At 37.3% G+C, this 17645-nt stretch overlaps 3 protein-coding genes across 5 annotated transcripts in view; 2 read left to right on the top strand and 1 right to left on the bottom strand.

Moving 5' to 3' along the window:
* Positions 1–4354, top strand: part of LOC132152200 (pre-B-cell leukemia transcription factor 1-like) — a 73422-nt gene extending 69068 nt beyond the window's left edge. For both annotated transcript variants that reach the window (XM_059560988.1, XM_059560989.1), the window contains one exon: positions 2688–4354. In XM_059560988.1, coding sequence (XP_059416971.1) covers positions 2688–2780 — 93 coding nt within the window. In that variant the 3' untranslated portion in view covers positions 2781–4354. The remainder of the gene's footprint in view (positions 1–2687) is intronic.
* Positions 4355–7040: 2686 nt separating this feature from the next.
* Positions 7041–12688, top strand: LOC132152197 (uncharacterized). Of its 2 annotated transcripts, XM_059560985.1 has the most exons (15): positions 7107–7157; positions 7845–8005; positions 8089–8302; positions 8602–8677; positions 8960–9234; positions 9324–9461; positions 9936–10015; positions 10160–10240; positions 10318–10523; positions 10711–10813; positions 10897–11059; positions 11146–11246; positions 11378–11528; positions 11898–12024; positions 12161–12688. In XM_059560985.1, exons 1-15 carry the CDS (start codon positions 7122–7124, stop codon positions 12451–12453), a joined length of 2205 nt encoding a protein of 734 aa, XP_059416968.1. In that variant the 5' UTR covers positions 7107–7121; the 3' UTR covers positions 12454–12688. The 2 variants fall into 2 exon arrangements, with proteins under 2 accessions (XP_059416969.1, XP_059416968.1); XM_059560986.1 differs by lacking the exon at positions 7845–8005 and having other exon boundaries at positions 7041–7157.
* On the bottom strand, positions 12689–16521 carry LOC132152199 (uncharacterized). Its single transcript, XM_059560987.1, has 7 exons — positions 16450–16521; positions 14292–14992; positions 13953–13998; positions 13763–13854; positions 13459–13569; positions 13071–13347; positions 12689–12981 (listed from the first exon to the last, which is right to left on the bottom strand). The coding sequence occupies exons 1-7, from the start codon at positions 16483–16485 to the stop codon at positions 12775–12777; spliced, it is 1470 nt and encodes a 489-aa protein (XP_059416970.1). The 5' UTR covers positions 16486–16521; the 3' UTR covers positions 12689–12774.
* Between the last annotated feature and the right edge of the window lie 1124 nt (positions 16522–17645).

Here is a 17645-nt window from a genome sequence, read left to right as displayed (position 1 = left end):
GGGCGGCGCAGAAAAACACAATCCGGAGAGTCGCGCTAAAAATAAAGCCCTGCGCCTATGGTGAAACACTCTCAGGAGGACATCCTGTGTGTTTGGGGAGGGAGGGGTGCTGCTGGCAACTTGGCGCACCGAGAAAATTCACAGCGACAAGCCGTGTGGTAAAGAGGAAAATCAATACGACAGACACACGGGGAGCCGAGTGTGGACTTGGGACAGCAATCCGAGCACATTGCTCAGATCAGGTTCCTGCCGAGCTAATGCCCTTGACAGGGAGCCGAGGAGAAAACGAGAGAGAGGGAGGGGAGAGAGAGATGGACAGAGAGAGAGAGGGATGGAGGGGGAGAGGAGGCCGGTCAGCGCTTCCGTTCTTCCGTGCTTCACCGGCCGTATGTTAATTAGATCAAATGCGTTCGTGGGAAAAGCATGGATCTATGCAAATCCCATCCTGCATTTTCTGGAGAATTGTGAGAATGGCAGACGCACAGAATGCCGCTCATTTCACAACAAATATTTTAATAACGCATTTCATACAATACAAAGCATCTACACTGCATAATATAGGCCTACACGTGTCCCATGGTCAAGTTAACAAATATAGCCTGCAATAAAGATTAATATAAAATATTTATTATCTGTGTTATTGTATAAACTCTACTGTTCAAAATATTTACGTCAGTCATTTAAAAAAAAAAAAGTAATGAATTCTTTTTTTCAGCAAGAATTTATTTAATTCATCAAAGTGACAGTAAAGACATTTTAATGTAAAAAAAAAAAATATATATATATATATATATATAAAACAGTTTCCAGAAAATTATTAGGCTCCAACTTTTTAAAATTGATATTAATCAGAAATGTTTCTTGAGCAGTAAATCATCATATTAGAATGATTTCTATCTGATCACAGAAATATATTACATATTTAATATATTTACATAGAAAACGTGTTTTTACTGGATTGATTGATTGATTGATTGACGAAATAAAATATTTTTTTTTTCTGAATGGTAGTGTATATTATTTGATATAATATATAATATTGTGACATGAAGTGTCATTGAAATGAATTAAATCTTAAAGCAAAGAAAAATATTTTAACTTAGATATTGATTGTGTGAGTGAGTCTCTATTAAATTATTTAATAGTATTTTATCCACATTAATCCTTATCTGTGTAAATTAATTGGTCAGAAGGTGTGTGATCCCTCAATATTAATCATAGTTTTGTAGCAAAGTATTGCATCAGTATAAAATGACGAGTAAATATCCAATAATTTAATACTTTAAAGCTGCAAGATTTTGTGTTATAATGCATATAGATCTGCTCCGAAAGTATTTGGTCTCTTAAGAGACATTAATGAGTTATTAATGTCTGAAAGTCCCTGCATTAGAGAAGTTCTCCCCATGAATGTTTTTAACTGTTGTTTCACAGCCACAAAGTGGCACAGTTCACTTTGCTTGTACAGTGTCTTTCCTTAAAATTAATGACACTTGCTTTGATATTTTATTTTCTAATGCAATGACATTCATGCATTTTTAATTGTGATTGCAGTGGTGAGATACTTTGGGGGTTGTACATTAATTTGAGAAACAGAAAGCATTAGTGGCACACATTTGATACTGTGTCTTTTGAGGGGTTTTCAGCATGCATTCATCAGCAGCATTTAAGACATCTCCTCTGTTCTTTTATTTGGTTTGATCGAGGAACAGAGCAGTGTTTGCAGCTCTTTCTGTCTGTGAGATTAGTGATGCATCTCTGTGTTTTTATTCTCTCAGTGTCCTTCACTGATTCCGGTCTCGATTCTTTTCACTCAGTGCCTCTCAGTGTGTGTGTGTGTGTGTGTGTGTGTGTCAGTATAAATGACAAGCATCACACACGGAGCTCGTACACACGATTCCTGTTTTCTGAGGATGTAATCATTTCAGACTAACAGAAACTTGCGCTGTCAATTACTGATAAAATTTCAGTTACTTTTTTTTTTTTGACTTTGACTTTGTAAACACTAACAAAGAAACAATTTAATAATGTTTGATTTTAGGAAGTATCTTACAGTATGTTTACTAAATCTGCATTCATTTGACCAAAAATACACTAAAAACAATTAGATTGATGAATAAGTTAAGTTTATATTAACATTGAATATATTTGAATAGAAGAGTTATTTGAAATTGTAATGATAATTCACTGTTATTACAGTATAAATTAGCTGTCATCTATTTGAATATAATTCTTAATATAATTCATTTCTGTGAATTTTGGGGTGTTTTTTATGTTTTTGAAGTAGGCTTCTTCTGCTCATCAAGGCTGCATTTATGTAATTAAAATAGTATTAATTATGAAATATTATTACAGTTTAAAATAACTGTTTTCTATTTGAATATACCGTAAAGTGTAATATATTTCTGTGATGCTCCGCTGTATTGTCAGCATCATTCCTCCAGTCTTCAGTGTCACATGATCTTCAGAAATCATTCTTGTATGATTTGAATCAAGAAATCTAAAGGTGTCCAGGAATTATATTCCACTTAATGTGTGGAATATCTGAATTTGATTCTAAATTTGACAACAAACGCCTGATTCACAAGCCATTTTTTTTCTGATATTGTGATGCTTTTTATATGACCCAATGTGTGTCTGATTGCTCACTCCTGTTGTGTGTGTGTGTGTGTGTGTTGTTTCTCCGTCAGGCGAACGGTGGCTGGCAGGACCCCATCACCCCGTCCTCCGTCACCTCCCCCACAGAAGGACCTGGAAGCGTTCACTCCGACACCTCCAACTGATCCTCACACACACCGGACTGTCTCCATCACCGCCTCACACACTCCTCTCTCCAGTGTGTACACAAGAGCGCGTCATCAAACGTCTTCATGCTACCTCTCAAAACATCCGTCAGCAAACACATCCAGACCTTTAGACCAGTCACACACATCTATACTGTATGTCAACCCTGCCTTCATCCTCACAACAAACACCATCTTATGTTTGAAACATTTTTGCAGTTTTACCATAGTGCCAAAGTACTTTTATACATCACTGTAGGAACTCATTTGACATTATAATAGACTTATTATGCTTGAAAGAGCAGTTTGCACTGCGTCTGAGCTGAACTAGAGTTCTGCTTGTCTAATATCTTTTACTTTGAATCTCAAGACATTTGGTTTATGTACATAAAAATCATAATTCCCTGCTTCAATGAGAAATAAAGGCAATGCAGTTTAGATTTAGATATCAAATAGTTCATTTCTAAAGGTTATTAGCAAAACGGCATCAAATAAGATTCACATGCATCACACATAATGAAGTTTTGTTCATGTTACAGACACACAGATCCCTTTATATACCATCATCATCATCACCACAGCTAAAGGATTTTCATCAGCGCACATGAGAATGCAATAAAAGGCAATCAGAAGGGAACAAATCTCAAATGTGAAATCGCTTTCTTTTCCGGCGACCTTGATACCAAAAACCACAGGCATGTCCGCTCTTCCGCTCACATCACATCCTTCATGTTGTAAACTGTGTCAAATCTGGGGCGCTGGGATGCGTTTCTCACCAATGTCCCGGCGCTTTACACCTGAAACCAAAAATCCACTCCTGTTTCTCGAGACGAAAGGAAAAGCTCACGATGGCACACAAATGCAGAAATCGTTTGGATATATTTTTGATGCCCTCCTGTTGTGAATAGCCGATTCTCATTTCTGAATTCATATACGGGCGACCATTTATTTTATTTTCTCGCAAGCATAATGTGAATGCGCGCTAGCTTCTATATGTAGATGTGCACCTTTACTCTTCTTTTGCTCTTTTTATAACAATCGCAACCATGTCTATAATGAGAAAGTCTTTGACAGAAGGCTTGCTCCTGAAAACATCGGGGCCACAGTTACTGCATTGAGAATAAGACCATGTTGAGGTTTTGGAGCCCTAGATAGTGTGGGTCATAGTGTTTCTTTGGTTCGCACCTCGCTCACGCCGCTCGTGTCACTGCCTGCTCAGCAGCACCGTATTCAGAAAAGCCTCATATAATGATGCTTTTAGTTTTTGCATATACAGCAGTTTGTAAAACATCAAATGTTTACTTTGTTGCATGTCTTTTGTTCTTTAAACTCCTGCGGTGTTTTCGAATGTTTCTTCTTTTTTATATCCAGCGCAGAGACGTTCTCTTGTCGACTTTTAACTTTTAAGATCTCTGCTTATGTATAAAAGGAATAAAATGGAACAGCAAACTATTGTCTTTTTGATTCCAACTTGTTTTTGTGAAGAAAAACTAACAAGGTGTAGGTTTTTTGGTCTCTTAATTTGTACTGGTAATGCATATTCCAAATAAATAGTTTCTTTTGTTGCAATATGATTTTCTCTGGTGTCTGGTTTCATTTGGGCATTTGTATTTAATTAGTGAAAATTAGATACTATTATGGGTTTTTATTAATATTTTAAATTTTCATTAATTGTTTATTTTTTATGTCTATACACTTTTTTATTTACATTTTAGTTATTTTAGTTCAACCAGTTAAACTAAATGAAAATGTAAAAAAAAAACCTGTTGCCTTGTTAACAACCAAAATAAAATATTTTATTAGATTTCAGAAGTTTTATTTCAAGTATATAATTTTTCAGGGTTTTAGTTGTTGTTGTCTATTTTAACTCTGCTTTAAAATGCAAAATGTCATTAATATGTCAGATCACTGGGATATTTAAACCTTCGAGAGTTTGTGTAGCACATCACTCTTTTATTGTTTCAAATTGGAAATAATCATGCTTTCAATAGTTTTATCTTAAAATGTTTTTTTCTGTAAATTTGTTCATGCACATTTTGCTGCTGTAAACACATATTTAGGATCCGGTGTCCACTGAAAACTCATATAGCCTAAATATGCTGACCACTACTCTGAATACTGGTCCAGCAATAGCCTCTTTAAAGAAATGAACAAATTATAATAATCTGATATTTTCAGGCCCAGATGAGAATGAGCCTCCTGTTCTTAGCGGATGCTGTTTTACTATAGTAACATGACTCCGTGTGTCTCTGTGAGATGGAGGGCTCTGCTGGTTAAATGCTGTGATATTTCTCCAGCTGCTTCAGTCTATTGTTTCCGGGCTTTACTTCATAAGCACACGCTTCAGGAGTGTCTCTCTCAAAGGTCAGCAGCCCAGGGACTGATGTCTAGAAAACAAATTAAGGGGGAAGATGAATGCAAAGCAAAGCGCTGCACGTTTATTGATGGCCACCATTTAGAGTCTCTCTGTAGTCCATTTTTCACTCGCCACGAGCGGGACCTTGTTCTGAAATTGAATTGAGAGCAGGAACCTTTGAGTGAATCAGACTGAGCTTCAAACCAGCAGGATAAAAACACACTCACTCTGGAACTTCAGAAGGAATAATCTCTACATTTTAATACGTTTCTCAGAGATCTGTTTAAGGATATTGTCCATGAGTTATTATTGGCCTTGACTTGAAATCTCTACACATAATGCATTATAAAAACCTAAAAATCTTAGTCACACACACACACCCACACACACTTCATTATTCATTAAAATGCATTAATAATCATTATTTTATATATAATCATTATTATTGTATATTATTATAACACACACACACACACACACATATATATATATATATATATATATATATATATATATATATATATATATATATATATATATATATATATACATATATACATATATATACATACATACACATTATAATGCCAATTCATGATTATACATTTAAAGAGAATAATCCATTAAAATGTTAAATGAATGTATAATGTGATACAACATGGGAAACATTCACACACACAGTATATAAATATATAATTTGTTATAGGAAATGTTATCTTGTGATACCACACATTAACTCTTTAAAGACGTCACCATGAGTATAATGACCATTATATGGATCAGTTTTATCATTTGAAAAGATTTCTGAATTTTCAAACTCAATTTACCAGAGAAACACCTGAAGAAGCTGATTATTAATCTCTGACGCTCTAATATCATGACTCTTGTGATTTGTGATAAGTGCATTCACAATGAAATGCGTATTAAAAACATGCAGGATAAAAAGACAGATTTTGAGACTGACCATATACTGTGGCACTGAAAGAAAAGTATATAGGACACCACAAAACAACAATGAGAGCTCACAAATCTCCCTTTCATTTAAATAAACATAAGCATTCCAGAAATGCAGTGCACCCCCCCCCCTCAAATAAAATATAATAAAATAAAGTTTTGACGTGCCATCCCCAAATCCATCTGCTGTAAATGGAGCACGAGGCAAAATCAACAGAATGAGGCTTTTATGATGCGCTTGTCCTGAAAAACAACACGCGCGCGTCTTTGCGCGTTCTGCATAATGCACGTATGATGTACCGAATCAATGCCAGTACAATGCACACGCATCATCCTCGCGCGCGCGCGCGCCGCAGGGCGGATGGGAACATCTCTCAGGTCTACGGGGCAGGAATTAAAGCCGCGCTTCTTTGTTCCCGTGCGCGGATTACGGAGCAGCGAGGATCTCGTGTGTCCAGAGGGAGGATGAGCTGCGTCGGATCTCCTCTCGTCTGTATCGAGTAAAGAAATGTTGCGCACGAGGGCTTTATCATGTCGACACGCCGGATGTGGGATATCTATGGAGTCAAAATAGGGCCGTATATATCTGCAAAATAAAACAATGTTTTGCAAAAAAAAAAAATGTTTTGCAAAAAAAAAATATGTTTTGCAAATAAAAATAGAGTATTGAGAAAAAAAATGCTTTTTTGCAAGTAAAAAATATAATTTCAAAAGAAAAGTTAACCACTGGGAGAAAAAAATAAAGTTTAGCAAAGTAAAACTTCAGCAGCATTGACTTTGCAACACATATTTCCCTTTGCGCCGCTCCTTTAAATCCGCGTTTCAGTCATCCGTGCCTCTGCGGCGCAAGTTTTCCTTTGCGCTTCATTTTTCTATGTGCCTCGCTTTGTGTCCCTGATTTGACGTGGGGGAGGGGTCAAGAGGTTGGGGTGTGTCTCAGAGCCGTTAGGGTGTGTACAAGGGATGAAGGGAAGGCGCGTCCTTCTTGTTACGTCATCAGCGCGAGCCCCAGACCGAGTGGATCGATCGAAATGGCAGAGCAGAGACATGCGGGTGATGGATCACAGGTATGTATTATTGATCGCTTTCTTCAAGTTCACTAGATAGACTGATAACTATATGTAACTATGTGTATCAGCGCGTTTGCTCAAGTTAAGTAAGTTAGAGATCAATTAATGTGGCGATTAGCTAATCGCCGACGCAACGTTAAGTGTGTCGGCGGCTGTACATTTCTCTCAATATGCACACCTTTCACGTTGTTTTATAATTAATTAATAAATAATAATTATTATTCTCCACGCCCTAGTTGTATTATGGACTATAAGCGATGCCAAAGGTGTTTCTCAAAATATACTGTAAATTGAAAACAAATGCCTTGTATGTGCAAACATAATTTGAAATAAACCTCTTTCTGATTCCGAACAAGTTGATTTATATACAGTAGGTCACATCCCTATAGACTATGTTTAAAAGCTGTGATGTTTATATGATACATTGTTAATGCACTTGTTCTAGATCAGTTGTGTGAAACTCAATTCCTGGAGGGCCACAGCTCTGCACAGTTTAGCTCAAACCAGCTCCATCCCACACCTGTTTGGAGGTTTCTAGTAATCCTGAAGATCTCGATTAGCTGAATCAGATGTGTTTGATTAGGGTTTGAGCTAAACTGTGCAGAGCTGCAGCCCTGCAGGAACTGAGTATAAAACCCCTTATCTAGATAATCCTATATGATTTTGTCATGACATATTTAACAGAGAGAATATTCAGATGTCTGTACAGCTGCACAGAATTTAATAGGTCTTCTGACCCAAAGCCTTGGTCAGATTCAGTCAGCTCAGGGTCAGCAGCAGCAGCCACAACAACGACAGCAGCCTCCTGCTATTTCTCAGCCTCGAATAGAGCAGGATATGGCCAGGTTGCCGCATCCACATCTAATTATTTTAACAATTGTCTTTTGAATGTTTAATATTATAATTAACATTGTTTTATTATTTGTAGATCTTTTCCTGGGATGTTTAAAAAATCAAAGAAGAAAACTCCAAATCCACAAATACATGTGAAAGCCACACCTTGGAAACCATTTGCTGTTTCCATATATTTAATGAGCAGCAACACTGACACCTCACCCACACCTTCTGAAGAGCTTGAACTACTCCAGGCCGGACTAGGAAAACGGGTGATTACAATTTCATCCAATGTGAACCATTCGGATGTAAGTTCATTTTATAGTACAATCTAATTTGTTAGTTTGTGCCATCTGATTTTAGAGCAGGATTATTTCTATATCACCCTGCGAATAATATATAATTAACTGCTTCAAAGTAATATTCCACTTTCAAAACATGCTGAGATGAATGAACATAATTTGCTTAGGCTAAACATAGTAAAATGTGAATTAGTATGTATAAAAATGACAAACAAATGCACGTAAAATTTTCAATGTGATAAAGATTTAGTTTTTACTTTGTGTGGTTGTTTGAGAACCCTTGTTCTGTTTCATGTTTATTTCAGTTATGCAAGCTCCTTGAAGCTGAATTTCCAAAGATGAAGTCACTTACTGGAGGGTGGTTACTTTATAAGGCACCAGGTATGCTGTACTGTCTACCAGAACAGACACAAACATGAATATCTGAGTAGAGTATACTGTAGTGTAAGTAATTTCCATAGGTAGTTATTAATTGAACATTTCCCCGGGCATTCTAACCTTAAATCCCAGGCTACATCCTTTTTTAACAATAGTACACAGGGAAGTGTTAATAGAATATGGGAAGCACTGTTTTTTGACATCGTTTTAACTACAGTATAAAGCCCAATTATATAGTAAAGACCTTTTATTGCTGGATTTGTTAATGTGTTTTTAAATTATCAGGTGGGAATGGAAGAAGAAAGCTTACTGTTGTCCCTCCAGACTCAGAGGGTTATACAGGCAGCCTTCTCAAAATGGCTACCACCGCTGGAAGAACAGCACTGTATATGGTCCCTCTTCAAGATGAGTTATGTCTTGATCCACTGCCATTCTCAGCAGAAGAGTTTGCGAAGATGCCAAAGGTTGAGTGTCGTACTTGTAAAACCACAATGCCACTACCAGTTTTGTACTTGCATGTTAAATCTTGTGGTGGCTGCACACAGTCAGCTAATGATGAGGTATGTTGTTTACACAACATTTACACAAATGTTGTTTTTCAGTTAAGTTTTCTTTTAGGCAGAATATATATCTCGTTTTGTCATTTCAGACTACTGAAGATGATGATGATGATGTAAAAGTAGTTGGTGAGATTACCAGAGCAGTTACCCCTACAGCCCCAGCTTCTACACCTACACCCACCACTTCAATACAAACTTGTTCTCCTACACCCACCACAAGTTTTGAGGTGAGGTTTTAATTTTAATATAAGTGCATAAGGACCGGTGCAGTTAGTAAAATTAATTAGATGCCATGTTAAGATTTTATTACTAACGGTAATGGTATTTTCTTTGTAGTGCCTTATTGTCAAGCACTTTTGATTAATTGATTGTAATTATACTGTCTCTCATTGGTACATAAAGACCATTTTGCAAGAGGTAAATAACACTGGTTGAGAAGAATGCCCTATTTTTATAGTTTTAAAACACTACACAAATGTTAGAAGTCAATACAATTTACTAAACATTTAGAACTGAATCAGAATGTTTTTTGTAAAGTTAAAAAAACTGAAACAGCGAGTGCTTTAGATCTTGCAAAATACTTGGTGACCAAAGTATTTAAAGTGACCAATTAAACAAATTGGATTTTGGAAATAACCAATTGTGTTTTAATTGGGATTTTATTGTATAATACTTAATCAGTTGTCCTTTTGCCATTATAGGATGAGGGACAGTGTCCCATTTGTTTAGACACATTTTCACAGACAGAGTTGCCCATGCATGCAAGTGTTTGTGGAGATAGGTAATTTTTAATGATTTGAAAAGTTATTTCATTTACAGACATTTAATAAGGTATGTATTAAAAACATGTTTTAGGTATTATAAGTGTATATAACATGTTGTAAATGTTCTAAGAAGTCAATCTAACCATTGGGTATATACTCAGTATATTACAGACACTGGATTATGAGAGCAGTCCTCCGTGTGGCACACCAGTACAGCAACACCAAGGCCCAGACATGAAATGGTACAGTCTATTTATTACATTTTAACAACCCTGAGACATCTGAATTCTTTACTAATCTTTTTATCCTGTTTTTATAGTCCAGATGATGTATTGCGTTTGTTGGCAAGAAGGGTAGATGACAGCAAGGATTTCAAGATCTGTGTTTCTCGAACTGACTTCTATCAAAGAGCTATGGTGCAGTGGCAAAGACAAAAGAGAGGAACCCCGGGCAATACTTTGCGTGTAACATTTTTGGGGGAAGCAGGTGTTGACACAGGTGCCATTCGTAAGGAATTTCTTTCAGGCAAGTTAGGTTCACAATCACATTATTAGGTTTTTAAATTCATCGTAACAATTTAAAGTTTAGAAAAACAATAAACAGTTACCACATGTGTCATTATGAGATTTGGTATGTTTTAATGTGCTTATAATTGTACAATGTAGTAAATAACATTCTTTTTTAACATGTACATTTGTATATTTGTTTGTAGATTTGATTGGTGAGATTGAGAAACACCTCTTTGAGCATAGAGGACACCAGAGAGGGAAGAGCCCCATCTACTCCCTAAGTAATCTGGAGAATGGATTTTTTAAGTTAGTAATATTTTACATTATAGTAACATGTCAGTTGTCATTTTTGCATACAACTAAATATTACTTTGTATTTTTTCTTTCAGGACTGCTGGAGAAGTGTTTTCGGTTAGTCTCGCTCAGGGTGGGCCTGCCCCCCGTTTCTTGAGGCCGTGGTGCTTTGATTATCTCTCATCTGGAGACTTGGATGAATCAACTCTCACTATAGATGATGTGGATGATGCTGAACTTTATAATTTGATTAAAAAGGTAGTAATTTTTTTCCAAATAAAATCTGATTTCATAAAAGCTTTATTTCTACGCAAGCACACCATTTTACGTGTTTGTGTTTTCAGGTGGAGGAAGAAGAAACCGATCTCTCTGCATGGAATGATCAAATAATTAACTGTGGTTTTACTGGGGCCATTAAACCTGAGAACAAAGAGGCCATAATAAGGTCAGAAAAAGTGTTATAACTTCTTTACATTTGAAACCTTGCAAACGGTTTCAATTTTGCTGCCTACCAGATATACTGATTAGCCACAACACTGTCTATATTATGCTAGAATTTCCTGGTTCTTTTTTCAGATCAATTGTGCTGCATGCAACTCTACGTTTGTTCCCTTTGTTGAAGCAAATCCGAAAAGGTCTTGAAGTCTACAATTTCGTGGACATCCTGGAAAACCATTCAGGACTTTGCCACCAGTTCTTTGTCCCTGATGTGGATGATGATGATAAGGTATCACTAACTGGAATAACATTTTTGCCTATATCTTGTATTTCATTTTAGAAATGGTTTTATTTTAGGAATATTATATATAGGAAAATTATTATTTGCTAAGTTGAAAAATAGTCAAACACTTTGTTCCTTACAAAAAATAATAGTAGAAAATGGATTGCTCTTAATACCTCAGTAATGGTTTCCTGTAGCTTATTGGTTAGATAACAGTGCTAGCATAGCCCAAGGGCTTGGGTTCGATCTCAGGGATTGCACATACTTAAAACAAATGTTATTATAGTAATAAAGTAGCTTTGGATAAAAGTCAAATGCATATGTGTATATGTACCTGAAAATGGATTCCCCCCCCCCCCCCCCCCCCCCCCACAGGCTGATGCAGACTTCATCATGCAGAACATTCTTCCGAAAATGTCGGAGAAGGGATCAGTACGAGAGACTTATGAAACAGCTATAATCAACTTTCTGCAAGACTTTCTCCAAGAAATTGAAAGCTGTGGTATGTATGAACTGACAGTTGATTTAGTATAAATATTGTTAAAAAAAACTGCAGATTACACAAATTAATGTTAAAATGTAATTGATCTAATTCAGACAATACCAACCCTAGAGATAACAAGTTCTTTTGCTTGTAGAGGATAACCCTGACGGAGACATCCTGCCCTTAACTGTCCCCGGTGTTATACAATGGCTCACTGGCCAGGGACACAAACCTCTTCTAATGTCAGAACTTAAAGAATTCAAAATTTCTCTTCATTTTGACCATGAGTGTATGCAGAGGATGCCAGAACATAAAATATGCTTCCCAGTTGTAAGTGCCTGTGCCAGAAAAATTACATTTCCCACAGTACACATGGGTGACTACAGTTCTTTTAAATCAGTCATGTTGCAAGCCATTCAGTTTGACGACGGTTTTAACAGAATTTAAAATGCTGCTTAATGTATGGAATTGTACATGTTCAGGAAAAAAACCTTTTATACATTGGTAAATGTTCTTATGGTTTTGAAATTTACTGTGTATGTGTAGAGAACACAACGTGTTACATATTGTAAAATTTTATATCTTAATGCATGTGTTAAGAGAACACAAGTTGTTATACAAGTCTTTTTCTGCTTTAAATATAGCCAATACAAAAAATAAAACAAGCATGCAATGTCAACTTGTTTGTTTTTTATTGAATTGGATGTTAATTTGCTTCTAAATGGATCATTTGGTCACTAGTCATTTCAATGATTGATTTAGTGTCAATTAAGAATGAAGCAGAACAAAATTCAAAACTTCTAAATACTTGTCTCTTCCATAGTTTTGAGAGTGTGAGGTTGGGTTAAAAAAAGTTTGAATTTGGGCCTTAAGTTCTTCAGTTAAGGGGCATTCGACTGGAGGAACTACAATTCCTGTCCACGGCTGGTCAGAGATACTGTCTGTGTCCCAGTCAGAGTCGTCGTCTTGTGCAATCTGTTAAAAGTTGGTAATAGGTTATGGACATTGGGGCAATATCTTGCTTGAAAACATTACATACATTAAAAGACACATTCTTAAAATACCTCAGATTGGACTGGAGGAGGGACAGGGTTTTGCAGGAGTCCAATTTCCCACAACTGGTCTGGGCTTCTATTACTCTCTGTGCGGAGAGGATGGTTATTCCACCCACTAGTAAAGGAGTCAAGGCTGGCCTGGAGACGAGGCAGGAACACAAACTGACAGCAAAAGAGGTGAAGGCTGTTGGTTGGCTCTAGTAATCCTTCCTCTTCAAGGCTGTGCAAAACATCATAATAGATGTTTGTAACTGCCATCCATATGTCACGCCAAAGGCGCTCAATGCTAAAAATGGAAGAGAAAACAGTGTGTAATGTTGAACACAAGTCATCATTCTTAGAAACAGAACACTTTAACATTCATATCAAGCTTTAACTAATTTATCTAGCTGCTTACCGCTGGTTATGCACGCTTTTTCCTGAGATGTAGCTTCCCCTGCCACAACCACGCACAGAAAACATACATCTGGCAATCTCTACATTTTCAACTCCTTGGTCTCCTCGAACTCTAAATGCAAAAAAATTAAATATGACAAGGTATTTTAGAAAAGAAACCTAACAGTATTTAAAAAACGTATGTTAACCATGTTTAAACAAGCAGGGATTCATTTACATTTAGCTTACGCTTTTATCCAAAGTGACATTCACGTTACTGGAGGTAGCAAAGCATTCATACACACTCATGATGTAAGTTGTCTTACCTCAATGGAAACCCATGTCTCTCCACTGACTGAAGGAAGAAACCGAGGGCAGTGGATGCCTTGTTATCGGTTGCAGGTCCAAGGTACATGATCTGAGAGACAAAGTAAAGTTAGACTTATGCATTCCATCAGAAATTTGATTTGTACAAAATTTATAGGCCAACAATGCATTAAAGAAAGAGAAAAATACCTTTCTGGAGTACCCATCAATGGCACCGAATATCACAAGGCCATATCTGATAAAAGATAATCTGTTATTACCAGTTGAAATGCGTATGTAAACTGTAGAGAGAAACTCACATGCATAATAAGTCATTTTTAAGGATTAAAAATATCAAAAAAAATCTTGGGCATTACTTATATTCCTTAATACATTTTCAAAGAATTTAAATAGAATTAGAAAACTCAGAAACTCAAAAATAATGACTTCACATAATGTAATGTGATCACAATATGTGATATTTTCACAGAAAGGGTCACATACTTTAATCAGTAGCATTACAACAATGGCTTGACACGCATGACATACCTTATCAGCTTATGGTTTGTGTCTATGTGAACAACATGAAGAGGGCCCTTGACGGAATAAGTCCTTCTGACTACACATCTCAATTGTGTAATTCTTGCTAGTATTCCAGCAGAGTCCACTCGATGCATGGAATCCCAAACTCTTGTCCATGGCACACGATGACCCAAGGCTTGTAAGTGTCCCTTCATCATTCTATGGCCTAGGTGTGGACTTTTAGCTTTGATTGACCTCACTAGGTTGTCAAGTTCTTCATCTGTGATTTTACTGTAGGTGTCCTTTAGAGAAATGCCATACTCAGTGAGGCGACGTTTGATTGTCCTTGTTGACACACCAAGAAGCTCGGCAATACATGGAACAGATAGCTGCATATTAACTAGGTACTGAAGATGTTCTCTGGAAATAATAAACTTTGGGGGCCCCTTAACTCCAAATTCCACTTCAAGGGCAGTAACAGGTTCATTGTTATTGTCAATATGCCTATCCACTGTGTTTTTCAAGGTTGACAGTTCACCAAGGAGTTCCTCTGGGACTGAAATTTGATCATAGACTGATGAAATGAAGAGAAGCTCATGACTGCATAAAAACTGCAAATAATCTAAATCTAGGGGTAGGCGACTCATTGTATCCTGCAGTTTGGATAGCAGTCTTTCCATGATCATCCTTCCCAGCTGGTGACTTGTGGCATCATTAGGTCCATGGACCTAAAGATAAGAATTTATTTGATTAAATGTATAAAAAATGATTTACAAATTGATATGCGAGTCAGCTAAAGTTAAAACACCCTTAGGAGTTTGGCTGGTGTGTGCGTGTTGAGTTCTGTGCATGCATCTGTGTGTGTTTTGTGCACGATTGTTTCTTATTTGAGTGTTTTCATGATTCTGATCAGTAGGAAGTGCTGCTCTATGTAAAAGCAGTTCGAGTTTGAATCACTTATAACGTGCATTTGAAAAAGCAACACCAGTCGAACATCCTCTCCATTATTATTAATATACTTTATTATCATGAAAATACCTGAGAAGGTTTTAGGAATATTGATAAAATGATGTCCATATGCATTTCCTATAATTAGTTATGTGTGTTATTGTCTTCCTCTACTGCGCTTATTTTGAGTTTTCGCACGAGAGCGACCTCTAGCTTTCGGGTGCAACAGTATTTTACCTATTTCACCCACAAGCTGTTCATAAATCATGTACAATATAATGTCTGTTAATCGTGGCAGCCTTATTTGTGCTGACGCCTAGGTAAAGGTTGCAGCAGTTACTCTTAAAGGAGAACTCCGGTCAATTTTAACATTGAGCTCATTTTTTTGTAAATTTGGAGTGCTGTCAGTACAGAGAACAACGACAAAAATCGGTGTTGCCAACACCGTGTTATCCTCTTTTTAAAATTTGCACCCTGTTGACTTCAATGGGACAATATTTAAACCTGCTTCTAGCCTCTTAACATCCTTGATGTGTCATTACAATTGCACAGGTCATGTGAGTGATTCCTTCAGAGTGAATCTGACTGCAGTAGATGTGAAAGAAATGGATAAAAATGATGTTATTTAAGCCAGCGCATCCTGATTTCGGTTGAAGTCCAAAGTAGTCGATTGTCGAGTTCACGCGCATAGGTTTAGTTACCAATGATCACGCGCGTGAACTCGGCAATCGACTACTTTGGACTTCAACCGAAATCAGGATGCGCTGGCTTAAATAACATCATTTCTATCCATTTCTTTCACATCTACTGCAGTCAGATTAAAAAGAGGATAACACGGTGTTGGCAACACCGATTTCTGTCGTTGTTCTTTGTACTGACATCACTCCAAATTGACAAAAAAATGAGCTCAATGTTAAAATTGACCGGAGTTCTCCTTTAACGTCTCAGGTCAAAGAACTACGGGTCACATGACAACAGAAACGTATGTCTGAATACTATATTGTGCCTTTTTTGCGGATTACATTTAAAGATTTCAGATGCAAAAAGCCTCTACAGGCCCATAAAAAAATGAGATTATGATATTCAGTGAAAGCTCTCCACACATAGAGCTATGTGTTACTCAAATAATTTTACTTCAAAACCCCGCTAATACCACGCTCTGGCCGGCCTGAAGTATCTGTTATTAATAATATAGGAGTCTAATAATAATAAGAAGAAAGCGATCAATAATACATACCTGTGATCCATCACCCGCATGTCTCTGCTCTGCCATTTCGATCGATCCACTCGGTCTGAGGCTCGCGCTGATGACGTAACAAGAAGGACGCGCCTTCCCTTCATCCCTTGTACACACCCTAACGGCTCTGAGACACACCCCAACCTCTTGACCCCTCCCCCACGTCAAATCAGGGACACAAAGCGAGGCACATAGAAAAATGAAGCGCAAAGGAAAACTTGCGCCGCAGAGGCACGGATGACTGAAACGCGGATTTAAAGGAGCGGCGCAAAGGGAAATATGTGTTGCAAAGTCAATGCTGCTGAAGTTTTACTTTGCTAAACTTTATTTTTTTCTCCCAGTGGTTAACTTTTCTTTTGCAATTATATTTTTTACTTGCAAAAAAGCATTTTTTTTCTCAATACTCTATTTTTATTTGCAAAACATATTTTTTTTTTGCAAAACATTTTTTTTTTTTGCAAAACATTGTTTTATTTTGCAGATATATATGGCCCTATTTTGACTCCATAGATATCAGCTCAAATCAAAGCAGGAGCGTGAAGTTCCTCCCTAATAGCTGGTGTTGTACTGTCACGGAGGAGAGAGAGGAAAGAGATCGGGTTAGATGTCGGTGTTTTAATTCAGGAGGAAGTAGGCTACTTAACAGTGTCCCGTTTGCGTCCGTCACGCGTCACGCGCAACTTTTCCATAAAGAGACTCGCGTCACATTCGTGTCACTCGCGCGTTAGATGTGGATCAGTCGAAAACGCTGCCAGCTCCGACGAGATGAACTTTTGTCGATGTGGGTGTCGGGAGTTAAACAGCGCTGATTTGTGAGAAGCGCCGAAAGCGGCTCGTGTTAATGAATCAGACGCGCATCTTTGAAAACAGCGCCTCGAGACAAACAGCAAACTTATCTCTTTGAAACACAGATTCCAAACAAAACGCGCGAGCGAGGGGCGTGCGTGACGCGTCGCGCGGATGCGGATACAATCTAAAAACCCCTTAAAGCCTTACAGTGCTGCTCATCCAGACCTGTGTCTATTCTGTCTTTCTTGTCAAACAATTATCAGTGTTGTGAAGGATTAAAAGTAGGTTTGGCAGAACAAAAAGGCTGTTTGATTTGCAGTTTTCCTGTTTTCTGACGCGTTCTGCTGCTTTGTAGGGTCAGGTTAAGTGGATTTGTTTGATCAGTTATTGAAGAGGTCAGAGAGGTC

This window comes from Carassius carassius, chromosome 10 (assembly GCF_963082965.1).
Source record: "Carassius carassius chromosome 10, fCarCar2.1, whole genome shotgun sequence".
In the NCBI taxonomy this organism is placed as follows: domain Eukaryota; kingdom Metazoa; phylum Chordata; class Actinopteri; order Cypriniformes; family Cyprinidae; genus Carassius; species Carassius carassius.
Note: the sequence above shows the minus strand (reverse complement) of the source record. Positions and strands in the feature narration are given on the sequence as shown.